General features: G+C 37.7%; 1 protein-coding gene and 1 long non-coding RNA gene across 3 annotated transcripts in view; one reads left to right on the forward strand and one right to left on the reverse strand.

Annotated features, from left to right (window-relative positions):
• Positions 1-17,304, forward strand: part of CUBN (cubilin) — a 256,261-nt gene that overhangs the window by 154,957 nt on the left and 84,000 nt on the right. For both annotated transcript variants that reach the window (XM_070254934.1, XM_023632206.2), the window contains 7 exons: positions 356-561; positions 1,560-1,744; positions 3,469-3,661; positions 6,541-6,738; positions 11,345-11,491; positions 13,547-13,737; positions 13,895-14,078. In XM_070254934.1, coding sequence (XP_070111035.1) covers positions 356-561; positions 1,560-1,744; positions 3,469-3,661; positions 6,541-6,738; positions 11,345-11,491; positions 13,547-13,737; positions 13,895-14,078 — 1,304 coding nt within the window. The remainder of the gene's footprint in view (positions 1-355; positions 562-1,559; positions 1,745-3,468; positions 3,662-6,540; positions 6,739-11,344; positions 11,492-13,546; positions 13,738-13,894; positions 14,079-17,304) is intronic.
• The window catches only part of LOC138921377 (uncharacterized), a 42,046-nt gene continuing 31,117 nt past the window's right edge, over positions 6,376-17,304 (reverse strand). Inside the window, exon 3 of the long non-coding RNA XR_011433910.1 lies at positions 6,376-6,603. This is a non-coding gene — a long non-coding RNA (uncharacterized lncRNA). The remainder of the gene's footprint in view (positions 6,604-17,304) is intronic.

Raw genomic sequence — 17,304 nt, forward strand, 5'->3', positions numbered from 1 at the left:
ACTTTATAGCTCTGATGGCACCTATGATAGTCTGCCTTATAATGTATTTTTCTCCGTATTCTTGCCCAATTTTCCCCTGTAAAGAAAACTCCTTGAAGGCAGTTTTATTAGTTATCTTTATTAATTATCTTATTTATAAGTTAATTAATTTATTAGTTATATTTGTATCTCTTAAATAGACATTTCAACAAATTGGAGTGAAGGAAACTTTTTGAGTTAGCTGAAAGATACTGTGATTAAAGTTAAAGAAAGTTTTAAAAAAGCGAACAGGTTAACCTAGCATGTGAGTCAGGATAATCCCAAGGCTTGTTCTGTCAATTGAATCCCTCAAAACTTGTTTTCCTTTTCAAACCAGAACTTTCCAGTTGGAGGATTCTCCGGACTGTAGCAGAGATTTTGTGGAGATCCGGCAAGGAAACGCCACTGGTCACTTGGTGGGACGATACTGTGGAAGCGTCCTCCCCCTCAATTACTCGTCCATTCTTGGGCATGTCCTGTGGATCAGATTTGTCTCAGATGGCTCAGGAAGTGGCACAGGCTTCCAGGCCACGTTTACTAACAGTAAGTTGCTTCTGTTTTAGTGATGGCTTCCAGAATGTGTCCTACAACCTAGAAAGGATAACAAATTTTTCAGTAGTGAGCTAAATAAAAACAATTCTGAACTTTACATTATTCTATATTTGTTGTCTTTGTAGAATCACTTCATGATAACATATATTAGAAAAACTAAATTATATATGAATGGCTCTTTAAGAACCAGGGAGAGCATTCTCAATGGCTCTAACATTCTTTTTAAGCTCCAGTTTCTACCTAATGTTAAATTAAATATTTTTCATTATATTTTGTTAAAGAGTCTTCTAATGTATTATAGCTCAGGTTTGGCATATTTATAGGAAATGTGTTTCTTTTGAGCCCATAAATTCTATATTCTTCAAATTCAAAACATTTAGTGTTACTCCAGGATTGACTTAAGATATTATTATATTGACTTAAGATAATATTATATATTAAGATATATAACATATATTATTTTATATTGCTCAGATATTGTAACAACACGGTATTGTTCTAATAGGATAAAATGTTAAATATTTTTATTTTCTAACTCAACTTTTCCATAATTAGCTATTCTATACATGATTCCAAAATGCCAGTTTGTCTTATCTTATTGGATTTTAAAATCATGTTCCATTCTTTTATAAAACAAAGTGGAATAGGTAAACCAAAATTTAAAAATGGGCTGGTAATTCCCTTTCCTTCCCATGTCCCCATATCCCCTGCGGGTGTGGGAACCCCAGATCCCATGAGAAGTTACATCTATTTTTTCACCATGCAACCTTTTAAGGAGGGGGAATTCCATTCACAAAATCACCCTTCTCTGAGGAATTAATACACAGCACAGAAACCAAAAGGGAAGCAGTATTTCTTTCAGTGTTCAGAAAAGAAATCCTAGTCAATTAAAAGTCTATTGCTTTCGACATCCCTTGCCTTTTGTTTCTTTTATTTGATTAAAGAGCTGTTCTAAGTAGGTCTGATTTACTGTCCATTTTCCCTCCTAGTATTTGGCAATGATAATATTGTTGGAACTCATGGGAAAGTTGCCTCTCCCTTATGGCCTGGAAATTACCCCCACAACTCCAACTACCAATGGATAGTGAATGTGAACGAGTCTCAAGTTATCCACGGGAGCATCTTGGAGATGGACATTGAAGCAGCAAATTACTGCTATTATGACAAGTTAAGGGTGAGTTTCCAAGTGCAATTGATGTTTATAAAGTTTGGTAAATTGCTATTTGCAAAAATAAATCCAAGTTAATGTCTATTCAAGCATTTGAAAATCATATGGGATGGTCTGCCCTAAATCATGATTACCCTTTCTACCCCTATACAAAGGTAATTCCAGTATTATATTTATTATCTTTGATTCTGTATCTAAGGGTTTTTTATTTTAGCATTATTGTAATTTACCTATTGGGCTTTGTCTAAGCATGTATGTATAGCTTAATTAACTATTTATTCTATCTTATATCCCATTTTCCTATTTATTCTTATGTTAGAGTGTTAAAAATTTTCAGGATCATTTTAAAATAAATAATATAAAAGTTGTGGTGATCATTGCCATACAGACATTGGTTACTGCATCAATTCTGAAAGAAACACTATCACATTCTTGTTTTTCCCTTAGCTTTGTTGAGGTATATTTGACGAATAAATATTGTGTAGATTTAAGATGTACAACTTAATGTTTTGATATATGTATACATTGTGAAATAATTACCACAATCAAACTAATTAACATATCCATCAGCTCACATGGTTATCTTTTGGGTTGGTTTTGGTTTTATTTTTGGCATACTGAGAGTACTTAAGATTTACCCTCTTAGCAAATTTCAAGTATACAATACAGTATCATTAACTATAGTCGCATTGCTGTACTTAGATCTCCAGAATTATTCATTCTGCATAATTGAAACTATGTATCCTTTGATCAACATCTCCCTATTTCCCTCTTGCCTCATCTCCTAGCAAGTGTTATTCTACTCTCTGCTTCTATGAGGTTGACTATTTTGCTATAAAATACTTGAAGGCCAGGATTCTATCTTATTCATCTTGAGTCCACAATGCCTCCCATAGAACCCAGTACCTGGTAAATGCTCAGTGTGCGTGGAAATAATTATTACATAATATGAAAATCTGAGCTAATATAGTAGTTTCAGTAGAGAAATTTATGATAACCATTACCATGAATTTGTTCCAAATGATTCAGAAGAAGATGGAAAGAAGGGTAGGAAATGTGGTTGAATAGTATCCATCCACATGTGCAGGGGAACAAAAAAGTGCTCCATGGTCTGTGTTTGGAAACTATCACAAAATATGTCTCTAAATAGGTAATTTAATATTTTCAACCATGTGAAAAAGGCTTATTGAGTGTTTCAATGTGTGCAGGGCCTGTAAACTGTGATTCCTGTGTTGTCATTAATTCTGCTTCTTTACTTCTGTGGGGACATGGACTCCTGTAGGATACTGCCACTTTCTCTCATTAAGCCTTTCTTCTTTCTTGTTGTTTTTTCCCTTTCCTCCTAATTCCTCCTCTCGAGGCCCCAAAGCACATTCAACAGGTGCCATTGTTTGTGTGCAGCTAGACTTGTTCCTACTTTTCCACCCCCAAATTTTACCGTAAGTCCTATAATGAGCTATATCACACAGAACATGTTTATTAATATCATTTTGCAGCAGAGATACAAGTTATTTTAAAACACTTTAAATTATTTCCAATCATATTTTATGTTTAATGGCACTTTCATTTTAAACTGATACATAATTGTTGCTTATATATACACTTATTGTTTTTTTAATTATGACAAAATTATAATAACATAAGGCATACTTTTAGTTTTCTCTTCTATCACGAAAAACTTTGCTCAGTTGCTTAAATTTAATGCTCTATTATCTCTTTTTGACATGCAGATTTATGATGGACTTGGCGTTCATTCCCGCCTAATTGGGACTTACTGTGGTACCCAGACCGAGTCTTTCAGCTCCAGTAGAAATTCTTTGACATTTCAGTTTTCTTCTGACTCTTCAGTCTCAGGGAAAGGATTCCTTCTGGAGTGGTTTGCAATGAATGTCTCTGCTGGACCTTTACCTACTGTTGCTACAGGTGTGTCTGGTAATAAATGGAATTCTTTTTTTAAAGGAGGTGATATGTGTAGGCCAATATTTCAAAGGGTCGTACCATAATAGGAGCCAAATACACAAAAGAGTAAGGAGAGTAACTGCAGCCCCCAAACCCTTCCTCATATGTTCATGTGTTCTTTTAATTTCATGAATACTACATTTTGTAAAAATTGTACATTAGTTTCTAAAAACTGCTAGTTTTGTGTTATATTTTGTATATTAATTAGGAGTTTAGTATCCATGAGATATTCTACTTACAATTCTAAAGACCACTTTAGAGATCTCTGAACATTTGATTTGTAAATACCATGCACGCACACACACAAACTAGTAGACAGAAGTAACTTTTTTTCTGTATATTTCATTTTCAACGTGCTTTCAGAAATGCTCCACTTTCTCCTTAGCTTGCTGTAAACCTTCAGATTTCAAGGCAAGTTGGCCTAATTTTTGAACTTTTATTTTACTATTTTTAAGACATCTTTAATTCCTTTAGTAAGCTGTGTTTGGGGAGACTGTCCTTTTCCTTGAAAAGTTGTTTAAATAATTTTGAATGGCTCTTATGAATTTGAGGGCTGGCATAGAGGGAATTCTGCAGACATTTCTCAGAGGGTATTTTCAGTGCTTGCAATACCTGAGTGCGACACACTGTCATAGCATCCCATTGAAGAATATTCTAACTTTGAGCTTGTTCTAGAACTAAACAGACCCAAAAGATTAGAGTCTTTTTGCTTCTAACTTCTTGGGAATTTGTATCACTGATAAAGGTATAATTCATACTTATTTTTATTCAATGCTCCTTAGTATTCTGTCCTGAGATGTTATTTTCACTTCCCTTGTAAAGTGCTTGAAATTCTTCCTTTAAATATTAATATATTTATCTAAGTGCAGAGAACCGTCAGCAAGATTGCCGAATGTAATTTAGAGCTACCCATTTAATTCTGGTTGGCTCTTATAAGTAAACTTGAGTTCATCTTTTTTTATATCCACAAATCTCAAGTTAGAGAAGGCATCGCTTACTCATGCAGAACATGATATCAACAAATATAATTTAGTACTCAAAAAAATAACAAATTCTTATCTCATACTTATGTTCTATAATTCTATGATTTAGTTCAATGAGTGAATATGTATCATAAATCTCATTTTTCCTAATTAAGAACAAGGAAAGGGGAAAGTAACAGGGTAAGAGAATTTTATAATTTACTAGTTATCTAGATGGTATGATGACATCATATTCTGAAAGTTTCATTAAAACCAAAAAAAAGCTTAACATTTTAAAATGTGTTAGTGTATTAAGCATTGTACCATCAGCATTTCTTATACATACATATATTTAATTCCTCAACAAATATTTATTGAAAATTTTTTATAGATAAACTGAAGTGACTAAGAAAACAAACCAAGATATAATCTCTACTCTCTAGGAGCTTAAAAGAAATTGGGAAAGATAAAGCATTCATATGTCAGTTAAATAACAATATAGTGGGGCTGGCCTCGTGGCATAGTGGTTAAGTTCAGCATGCTCCACTTCGGTGTCCTGGGTTAGTGGGTTCAGATCTTAGGTGTGGACCTACACTGCTCATCAGCCATGCTGTGGAGGCATCCCACATATAAAGTAGAGGAAGATGTGAGTTCAGGGCTAATCCTCCTCATGCAAAACAAAAACAAAAAAATATATAGTAATTAAATTATTAAATGACAAAGCAGGTGGTACAGGCAGGAAAAAAGCAAATGAAGGAAACTGAGCCTAATGTGGACTAGGGTCATCTGAAGGAAATTAAACATGTCAAGTAGGGAAACATGAGTCAGCATATCAGCCAGGACATGCTCAGATATGCTGCAGTAACAAACAATTCCACTGTCTTGAGTGGCTGAAGAAAACAAGATTTTTTTCTGGTTTGTGCTACATATCCCGCTTAGATTAACTATGAGCCTTGTCATCATCATCGCTCCATAACCCAGGCTATTGGAGCTGCCACTATCCACGACATTGCCTGTGACCATGGCAGGAGGAAAGAGAGCCCTGGCATGTCTCAGTCTAAAAGTGCTCTGCTTAAAGGGACACAAGTCATTTTGCTCATAATTCATTGGACACAACTGGTCAAATGGCCTCACTTAACCACAAAAGTGCAATTCACAGGGTGAAACTGTGTTTGGAAGTGAAGAAAAATGGAATATTTGACAAACAGTCCTGATGACCCATAGTCAGTTAATGTGACAAGTGCCTTCATAAATTCAAGCAAGAAATATTTCATATAGAGGAAAATCTTAATATTTGAAGACACTGAATAATAGTAAGATCTTCCACTTGGAAATTGCTTTACATGCTTTTTCCTTTACTTCTGTAGTCTATGTAGTAACAGGATAAAGGAATTAGGATCTAGTCCTCTAAAATTGTACATTCACTTCGTGGTGGTTTCAATGAGATGCAAACATATACTGGTATAACAATCATAAACTTCTGAAATTCTGGAGTAAGGACCTCTAAAAAATCCTTTCCTGCATAAAAACGATGAGAACATTTGCAAAAATTGTCAAAATCAACTTTTGAGCACGTCGGTCTTCTATGTGCACTTACTCCGTGCTTGACAAATAATAGGCTCTCATTAATTAATGGGTTGTGTGGCAAAATTATGGCGAAAAAAGTAGAATACAATGTGTTTTTCTGACACAAAATTAAATTATGGAAATCACAGCTGTCTGAATCAGTGGGTTTAATGAAATATTTATAGATTTCTTTGAGAAGTTGTTTTAATTGGCTGTTTCATTTTAGTATGAGACTACCACTTTAAAGTGGATGTGGACGTGGCTGGCTGCTTTTCCGTCAGAGGTATTTCACAGGCAGTGCTTTTCATTCTCCAGGTGCTTGTGGTGGATTCCTGAGGACAGGAGATGCGCCGGTCTTTCTTTTCTCCCCAGGCTGGCCTGAAAGATACAATAATAGAGCTGACTGTATGTGGCTTATTCAGGCTCCAGATTCTACTGTAGAACTCAACATCCTTTCCATGGACATTGAAGCTCACAGAACCTGCAACTTCGATAAACTTGTGATAAGAGACGGTGAGAAACATTTTAAAATACAAAACAAAACAGAAAACTACAAAGTTTCAACCCTGACGCAAATTTAGTTACTTTCAATTATAATCATACGTGTTTACTACCTCTGTCCATTTTGCATAGAATTTCACAGATATTATGATCAATGAAGGCACCAAATATCAGAATTGGCTATTATTTGTAAAGAATGTAAGGAAAGTATGAAATGGCCTGTGATAAAATAATCCACATACTAAGTCAGGGACAGCATTATGTTCCTAAGAGAAAACACCGCCTTTGACTTAAGTAGGAAATAATAATCTGAGTTTTCAGGCTGTGCTGCTTTCTTGTTGAAAGATGTTGGAGATAAATCTTGATATTTTCTACCTATGGCTTTAAGATCCAAGTGTGAAAAAGTATTTATAATTGCAATGTATTCAATTTTCTCTGTCTCCTGAATCTCTGGGTAGAATGGGTAGAATGAAGGGCTAATATTTTGCCATTGTTTCCTCTATATGCAAGTGAGGTGTTGCTGTGCAATGAGTGAGGGATGTGAATTGTGCTAACATGCAACGTGCACAAAATTGTGCTTCACAATTTGCACGGGATGGAGGAGAGGAGGCAGGCCATATCCTCTGATCAGTGTTTCTCACAACGTGGTCCCCAGACCAGCAGCATCAGTGTCTCCTGGGAACTTGTTAGAAATGCAACATTTTCCGCCTCACCCCAGATGGATTAAACTGGAAACTCTGAGGATGGATCCCAGATCTGTGATTTAAAAATCTTCCAGGAAAGTCCAAGTTTAGGGTGAGGAAATAAAGGCAGGATCATGCAAAGTGCAGGGTCAGGTTCTGTTTTTATTTAAAATTTTGAATTTTGATCATTTTACATTACATTTCAATTTTTTTAATATTACACAAAAATATTATTTATCTTGATTTCTAAAGTCTTTGGCATCTCATTAAATTTTGCCCATGATGCAAGTGCTTCACTTACCTGACCTTAGTCCCTGTCTGTGGGCAATAATGATGGCCTCTAACATCTGAGAGCCACTGCTCTGCCTGATAAAGATATTGCAACCTCCAATGCCTACCTAGACAACAGGTAACATAACCAGAAAAGTGTTAAACCAGAGAGCAGGGTTACATGGGCGGCTACTAGGAGTGCAGGCTCAGTGTTATGGGTCTTCCTATTTTCCAAGAGATATGAGCAACATAGAATTTTGTAGAAATTTTCCATTTGTTAAATTTTGGAAATTATGAAGAATTCTTCAGAGCATTTTGTGGACCAAACAAACATGTGTCTGCTTTTGGCCCATAGGTTACTAGGGTGCAACTCTTATCTTACTGATGCCCTCAACCCTGGGAGAAAAATCCAACGGTGGAGGTGCTTCATTATCCTTCTGCAGAGGCTGGACACTAAGTAAAGACTTGAATCAATACTACAAACATAATGAGACGCTAAACCCTAGCTTTCCCCCTTTTGCCTATCGACTGTCAGCTATCAGCACATTGCCCAGAGGAACTATCATTTTTCCTCTCATTGAGGCATTCCTGTGGATGTTAAAATTTAAAACTTTTCATGTAATGAAATTAGTGTGTCCTTGCACACATATCATGACGGTTCAGAACCCAGTAGGAACTTTAAAAAAAATATCTTCGGTAGGTAACCATGTCAATGAAGTAAATTATGGTTATTCTTTTAAAAATCACTTTCTATGGAGTTGCTTTTTGTTTCACCAATAACCGTTCTTGGAAGCCTGAAACCTAAGAGCTGTCCTTTTCTCCTTCTGTGTCACTTTGTGCAAGTCACCAAATGGCTCCAAGTCTGTTCTATCATCTGTGAAAGGGAGAATAATATCTCCCTCGTGGGGTTGTTGTGAGGATTCACAAAATGAATGCACAATTCTCTAGCAAAAGTCTTGGCATTTTGTAGATGCAGAGTTCAGAATAATTTAATTTAGATTTCAATTAATTTTGTTAGAGATATTTCTAAGAGAGGTTTTGTCATATCCTCTTTATCGAATGAATTGTTCTTGCTGAGACAGAGCTGCTTGAGAGAGCTCAGCAAATTGAGGTATATGCCAAAACAAAGACAGTATTTTATATTGATTGTGTGACCCATCCATATAGATTCCTTTTTATCCACAACACCATGAGTAGACAACCAATGGCTTCCATCTTTCCTTATTTGCTTATTTAATCACTCAAGAAATAGTTCAGTGCCTACTATCTGTCAGCTGATGGGTATTTTGTTCATTTGCACAGTATTAATCTATTTTCAGAATTAAATTTTAAATTCCACTTCAATTATTTGTTCTCTGTCCATCCAGTCTTTTGCTTCTGAGGAGCAGGGGCATATACCATTCTGAAGCCAATATCTAAAGCCAGTTGACAACAAGCAATGATACCTGTAGTCACTTGTGCAATTGGCCAGTCATCGCAGGCCCTTGGCCCTTGGCTCTTGCTCCTGGGGTGGTGTGGACGTTCCTGAGCCACCCCAGAGAGGGCCCTGCAGAGCTGAGTCGCTCTTCCACCTGCTTACTCATTTTGTAGAGTTGTCACGGTTCAAAATGAAATCATTCTTTTCCAGACCATGCACCAACAAATTTTGCATCTAAAGATTCGCCCAAACTGAGGTGCCATGAAACTACATTGGGTGTAGAAAAAATTTTTTTAAAAAAGGAAAGAAAGAAAAAAGAAAAAAAAATTTTGTCAAAAATCAGTAATCCTTTGGTCTGTTCTTAGATCTGACATGTACTTTCTTTATCATCTTAAAGAGCTCATTTACTAGCATAGTTTGGGCATCTGGAGTTAACTGTCCAAGGTTTCAAACCCTTGTTTACTCCTATGCTCTGTGCCCTTGGGCTAGTCATGCATCCCCTCTAAGCCTGTTTCCTATCTACCAAATGGAGATACTAATAATACCAACCTAACAGCGTTATTGTGAAGATAAAATCAGATATTACATGTAAGGTACTCAAAGTGGTCATAGTAACTTTTCAAGAAATATCAGCTACCAGTGTCCTTGGGACCTCAGTTTCCACATCTCTAAAATGGGAAGGTGGGATTGGAGAGAGAATCACCCAACTACCCTCTAGATCCAGCCCTTCACTGTTCTTTGACTTGTCCCTCTCTTTAAAGATGGGGTTCATGCCTGCTGAAATCCATATGTCGATGTTGTGGAAGGCTGTAGAAATACCCTAGTATTTATTATGGACACTGGGAGGAGGTGAAATTATCTTGTGGTTATTGGGTTATCTACCAACTAATCAGTTAGTTAATCAATAAGGTATTAGAAATAAGCATTCTTACATCAGACGGTCTGAAGTGAAGTTTGGAAACAAAATGTAAAAATCAACAGAATGTACCCAGTCTCATTGAGAGATAAAATATATTCATATGAAATAAATAACCAATAATAAACTTCCAAATTTTGTAAAATGGGTAATTAGAGAATAAGTCAACAAAAACAATTTGGAGTGAAATGTGTAGCAAAAAGCATATTGAAGACAATTAGTGCAAAAGGAGTTAAAGAGATAAACTTTTAATCATAAAAAATACAAATGTTTCCAGAGGTCTGAAACCCTCCCAAGAATGCCTTTTCAGGCTTCTTGGATTTATAACTATGCCATTACATTTGTGATCACAGAAAATAACTTGTTTTCTGAAGTAGTCAATAATGAATGAGTTTGAGGTGGTAGTCAATGTCAAAAGGACTCATTTTGCTGGTTGGGTAAAAGGGCAAATTTCCTCATGTCTCATATTCTATTTTTGTTTTTTATAAGCTTGAAATTCATTAATTCACTGCCTTAGGGAAAAAACAACATATTTTTCCAGCCAAAGAGTCCAAGTCTGTTATAATCCCCTTTGCTCCATTCCTGCTTTGACTGTGACGGTTGCTTTGATCGAGACTTACATCCAAGAGAAACAAAAGGAAAAAGGGCCAGGAGGAGACCCAGCTCTCCTTCAAGTGTGGAGGGGCACACTTGCTGAAACAATCTTTTTCATCCTCCACACATGGACAGAAGTGTGTTCTTTTAACAGCAAAATGAAAAAACAACAACCAAGAAATGAAAAGTAAAAAAAGTGAAACAAAACAAAACAAACCCCACACACAACCAAAAAACCCTCTGCAGCTGAAGAAAGGGTCCTATGAAAGTTTCACATCTCTTGACAAATGGCCCTATGACATTAGCATTGGATCTGAGGCTGAAGAACCAAGCTTTTTTCTCTCTTAGGTACTTGACCTTCAGCAGTTAGAGTCATCTGGAACTGTCTCTAACACACCCGTCAACACTGGTCCTCCATCGCTTCGCAATCCCATGTACTCTGATTTTAAGTTTTAGCTGCAGAAAGAAGTGTTGGCCAGTTTTTAGAAAGACACTGGGAATTGTCAAAGAAGCTTTATCAAAAAGGGTAAAGAAAAAGGCAGGCAGCACCGTTCCAAGCTAGAGCCAGAATGATGTGATCCCTGGAATGTCCTTGTATTTGAGAATCTCCTTATCTCCTAGGAATGGCGATGCTCTGAGAAAAATGTGTGTACCACTTTGGACGGGTTGCAAATGATGGTGGAAGAGATTCTTAAGACGTGATATTTCCATGCTGATGTTTCCTTTCTTTGTTCATAGGAGACGATAACTTGGCCCAGCAGCTAGCAGTTCTCTGTGGCAGAGAGATCCCTGGACCCATTCGGTCTACTGGAGAGTACATGCTGCTCCGGTTCACCTCCGACTTCAGTGTAACCGGAGCCGGCTTTAATGCATCCTTTCACAAGAGTAACATGTTCTCGTAGTTTTGTTTATCTCACCTCATCTCATCTCACCTCGTCTCATCATCTTTTTCTCCCTCCCTAGTATACGCTGCTCATTTTTCCATGCCGGGACACAGATTATAAGTCAGTGCACGCCAGTCCCTGCCCAGCCTCTGGATGGCTATCCTTATGTCAGATACTGAGTCCCATCCAGAAAACTGTGGCCAAGTTGTACAAAAGAGTCCCCTGGCTGAAGGTCTCTGGGGGGGGCATCTTCCCCTCAAAGAAGAGGTGTTCATGGGAGGCACAAGAGTAAGATCTTTAAAACCGTTTTTCAGCCTAGCTGAGGACTGGAACTACAAGACCGCACATATCCATAATGCATCAAAGGAGCAATCAGTCAGCGTTATCTTCAATCTAAGAAATAAATAGTCAAAGTAGGATAGAAGATATCCTCATAAATCCCTTTGTTGACGTCATTGGCTTGAAGGTTGGCAGGAAGAGTTTGTTCCTCTTGAAATATGAATTTGATGAGTCAGAGAATGTGCACAATGTATGAGAGGCTATCGTGTAGTATGACTGAGGCTTTCAAAACTTGACAAAATGTGAAGTCCCATGATAACTTTAAACCTGAACTAGATCGAAGTTAAAAAGGTAGTCCATGGACTATGGAATACCAAAAGACTCTCATATTTTTAACTGAAAACAAATTTTAAAGTAGATTCTCAATCTAGACATTAAAAATTACTATTTCCTCCACTGTTATGTACACCTTTTATAGAGTAGGGAGCAACTGAAGATGGATGGTCTTCCTCACACTCAGGGAGGCAGGCTGCACAAGGGATTTAAAAGGGTGGGCTTTGGAATTAGACCTAAGATCACTTTCCACCTCTGCGATTTAATGAGTTGCGTGAACTCGCTACACTCACGCGCTGATGGGTCGTTCAGTCCCCGACAGTTGGCAAGTTAACGCCCGCTCCACGTGCTCTCTCTCCTCAACTCCCAACCTCTCGCTCTCTCTCATATGTATGTACGACAGACACACACACACACACACACACACACACACACTCTTGATTCCCATCCTTTCCCACCCTCCAAACATGCTCATTCCACGCTCTTCACAATCTTGGTTAATGGAAAGTACATTCTTCTCGTTATTGAAGCCAGAAAGCTTGGCATAATCCTTGAGTCTTTTTTCACACCATAAATCCCAATCATCAGCACATCACAATGGTTGTACCCTCACAATGTATCTAACTTCCAACCACTTTTCACCATTTCTACTGCTCCCACCCTAGGCCAGGCATCTATGATCCCTCCTTGGACTCCAGCAATCACCTCCTTATTGGACCTTCTGCTGCTTCTTTTCCCTGCCCCTCCCTTACGGTTCAAGTATTGCAGATGCAGTGATTATTTTAAAATTTAATTCAGATCGTGCCATTCTGATGCTCAGAACTCTTTGACGTCTTCTCCTTCTTACTCCAAATAAGTCCTTTCAGTTTCCAGCACGATCTAGCCTGCTACCTTCTGGATCCCTCATTTTGTCTCATCTATTCTGACTTCTATGATGTACCACTAACACATCAAGCCTTTACACCAACTGCTTTCTGGACTGCAGTGCTCTTCTCTCAGTAAGACATACGGCTTGATCCCTCATTTCATTCACATCTCTGCTCGGATGTTACTCAACAACATGACCTTCTCTAACATCCCCAGACAACATAGAGCTATTCCCTCCCCTCACTCATTTTTCTTTGCAGACTTTATCACCATCTGGCACGTTATATATGTATTTATTGTATGTTTTACTAATCTATAAACTAAGTTTCACGAAAGTAATTTGTAGCTATTTCTTACTTCTATATCCCAACGTTAGCAATAACAATAAAATGAGCCCCCAATAGTGCGTGCTCGACACATTATTGTCGTGCTAATCATTTCCTATAATTTGGTCACGGTTAGTTTCAAACCACATTTTATTCCCTACACTTTGAAAAGCCTTAAGAAAAACAGGAAAGCATAAAAATCCAGCTGTAAATGTTATTTACACAAGCTGCCTTTGTTTCTTCTTGGGAAGGTTGTGGCGGATATTTGCATGCAGACAGAGGAATTATCACATCACCCAAGTACCCGGAGACGTATGCTCCCAATCTCAACTGCTCTTGGCATGTCCTGGTCCAGAGTGGTCTGACCATCGCTGTCCATTTTGAACAGCCCTTCCAGATCCCAAATGGAGATTCTTCCTGCAACCAAGGGGATTACTTAGTGGTAGGTCGTGCTTGCTACCTTTTCTCTTTACTTTCTCTGTGGACCTCATTCAGAAAACAAAATGACTTTTCTCTTTGGGGACATACATCGATAGAACTTTTGCACTCCATCTTTCTCAATATGAAAGAATTTATGCAATTTTAATTTCTCTTGCCAGCTAAAAAATGGACCTGATATCTATTCTCCACCCTTGGGACCCCGTGGAGGAAATGGTCATTTTTGTGGCAGTCGTCCTTCATCCACTCTCTTCACCTCAGATAATCAAATGTTTGTTCAGTTTGTTTCTGATAATAGTAATGGAGGGCAAGGATTTAAGATCAGATATGAGGCAAAGAGTTTGGGTGAGTATCTTCCTGAGAATGATGTATGTACTTTTCCCGCAATTGCTTGGTCTTCCTTGTTTAAATAGATTTGAGCAAAAAACACATCGTTTTCATTTCTGAACTAGGAGTAACAATGTTAATGAGAACAGCTACGTAGGGGAGGAAGACAATTCTTCTGCCCTCTAGGTTCCTCTCGCTGCTCTATGAATTAAATTGACATGAGACAGAATAACAGGAGAAAAATCAAACAAAGCTTTATAACACGTATACAGGGGAGAAACCCAGGAAAACTGAGCAACTTGCCAGAATGGCCAAAGCTACCACCTTAAATACCATTATCAGCCAAAGACAAAGGAGGATGTTGGGGGTAGCAGTTTGGGACTTCGGGGGGGAGGAAAGCAATTTACATGGAGATGGAAACACAAATGGGCCAACTATAGACAATGTGACCCGAGAGACACATTTTACATTACACTACAATTATCTTATGGTATTAGCTCCTTCCTGGAACAGGCCCTTCTATTTTAAATTCTTTTAGGCAATTAGAGGGAAAGTCAAAGTTTCTTTTAGAGTCTTTTGTTCTTAAAAATAATCAAGCCACAGAGACACCTTGTGGGGTGGCCAATTCTGACCCCCCACAACTACCTATTATCAAGCACTTACTATGTGCTTGTACATTCAGTACCTTGTCGTAACTGCTTTTAAGGGAGGTATCATTATCCTCGTTCTACAGATAAGTAAAATGAGGCTTAGATTTTTCCAAGGCTGCATATCAAGAGAGTGAACAAAGTGCAATTCTCCATGAGTACAAATTGAACTGATTTTAATGATCCCCTGAAGTTCCCTAGTCCTTGCCAGTAAAAAAATGTCTAATTGCAAGTTACATTCAGTTATAGAAACATTGTAAGAATGATAATTACCTTGTTTTGTATTCATTTGTATGCTTCCTTTTAAACGAACACATAATCCTGTAATTCTATGATAACCCATTTAATTATATATTACAGTAGTGATCTTTACTTAATTACCTAAACTTAATTACGTTTGATTATAATTATATTTAATTCTACTATAATGATCTAATTTTCGTGACATTTATTTTTATGTAATGTTTAATTGAATAAATAAGTAAATAAGTATAGCTTCAAAAAAGAGGGTAATGTCAGTAGAGAGTAAATCTTTGCTTGTGCCCCCAAAGTTAAATAATATGGATTTCAGGATAATCCTATGACCTCGGTCCCAGATTCCTGAATATATTTCAAAAACCGTATTAAACTAAATGAAGCCATCTATTTCATTGTACATTCTCTAAAATATGAGAATTTAAAAGTCAGCACAATTTCTTCATTTTGGAGGAGGAGAAGAAATGGTTTCTACCAACCGACACAGAAAATCATCCAATATCTTGAGTAGGTTCCATGATTATGGGGAATGTACTGTGGTCACTTCCCAGTACACACAGCTCTGGCACAGAGCTGCACCGTTACTTTACAGGTTGGGATTTCTGACCCCTCCCTATCTCCATGCTGAGCTTTGCTGCTGTGTGGTAAATGGGCAAGATTCCCCTGGTACTGAGGCTTTATGAAGTAACAGTGCCTTGTGCCTAGGCAGTAGACTTCAGCCCACCCACAGAAGTTGACTTTTCCATCTTTACCCAGGATAGATGACTCAGTCTTGAATTACATTTTTAGAGTCAATGTTTAGTGGTAATTCACTAAGGTAATAGGCTAAGGGTCTATTTGCAAATACTGTGACTCTTTTATTCCTTTGTGGATTCTCTATTCATGCAAGAATGATATAGTCATTGCCTTCTCTCCACCTGTTTGACCTTAATATTAAGCTTAAAGGGTCTTTTGATTTCAAAACCTATTGCTGGGCAACCCCAAACAATATGATCACTCTAGTTTCTCCTGACTTTCTAATTCAACCATTTCCTTATAGCGAGCCTCCCACTTCCCCTATCTATATTTCCACCATACTACTTCTATATTATTCCCATTTCTCAGTTTTAACATATGTTATACCATGAACAACTTTTTTTTTTTTTTTTTTTTTTTGCTGTGGAAGATTTGCCCTGAGCTAACATCTGTTGCCATTCTTCTTCTATTTTGTATGTGAGCTGTCATCACAGCATGGCCACTGACAGATGAACGGTGTAGATCCATGCCTGGGAACTGAACCTGGGCCACTGAAGCAGAGTGCACCAAACTTAACCACTAGGCCACTGGGGCTAGTCCCCTGTGAACAACTTTGACAGCAAATTTACCCAGTTCTATACCATCTTTCTCCAGAGACACTCTTGCAGTGTTTTTTTCCCTCAACTGATTAATGGGTTTATTAATTAATTAATCAAATGTAAACACAAAGTGCTTTACATTGTGCAAACTACCAAGTTCTCTCAAGGAGTTCACAGTGCAGAGGAGGAGACAGACAAGCAAAGGCAGAATTAGAGCATGATATGATAAGTACTAGATAGAGGAATGTGTGAAGAGCTATGTGAACACGTAGAGAAACACCTAGCCTAGCCTCAAACATCAGAGTAGGCTCCCAGAGGAAGTGGATGAATAGAGATTTGCCAATCAGTGAAGAAAAGATGCGACAACATGTAGAGACTCAATGGTTATGAGATAAGAAGTCATATCTAAGGAACTGAAAGAATCCACTACTGCGGGACAATGGAGTCAAAAGGAGGTCAACATAAGGGTGAGGAAGCAGGCAGGAATCATAATGCTAAGGGCTGTGGAAGCCACCTTAATGATTTAAGATATTAACTGAAAGATAATGGGGAGCCATTGACAGATTTTAATCCAAAGCATGAATGGCATGATAAGACCGGAAACATCAGTGTGGCTGCAGCACTGAAAACACATTGGAAGGGGAAAGACTCAAGTAGAGAGACCAGATGGAAGAGTAACTCAGGAAGCAATTGTTAGTTCCCGAACTAAGGCAGTGGCAATAAGAATGTTGAAGAGAGGGCATATTGAGAGATGTCATAAATATGGAATTGAGCAGACATGGAGGTAAGTTGGCTGTAGGAGGGGAGGGAACAGATTGGAGGAGCCATGGATGACCCCTAGGTTTCTGTCTAGGTGGATCCATTCATCCCACAAACACTTCTTAAGAACTTGTCTCATGACAGACACTGTACTAGGTCTTGAGGATCTAGCAGTCACCAAATAAAATCCATATCCTTCCAGAGCTTAATTTTATGGTTAAAACACAGATAATAAATAAGGTACATAAT

This window comes from Equus caballus, chromosome 29 (assembly GCF_041296265.1).
Source record: "Equus caballus isolate H_3958 breed thoroughbred chromosome 29, TB-T2T, whole genome shotgun sequence".
In the NCBI taxonomy this organism is placed as follows: Eukaryota; Metazoa; Chordata; class Mammalia; order Perissodactyla; family Equidae; genus Equus; species Equus caballus.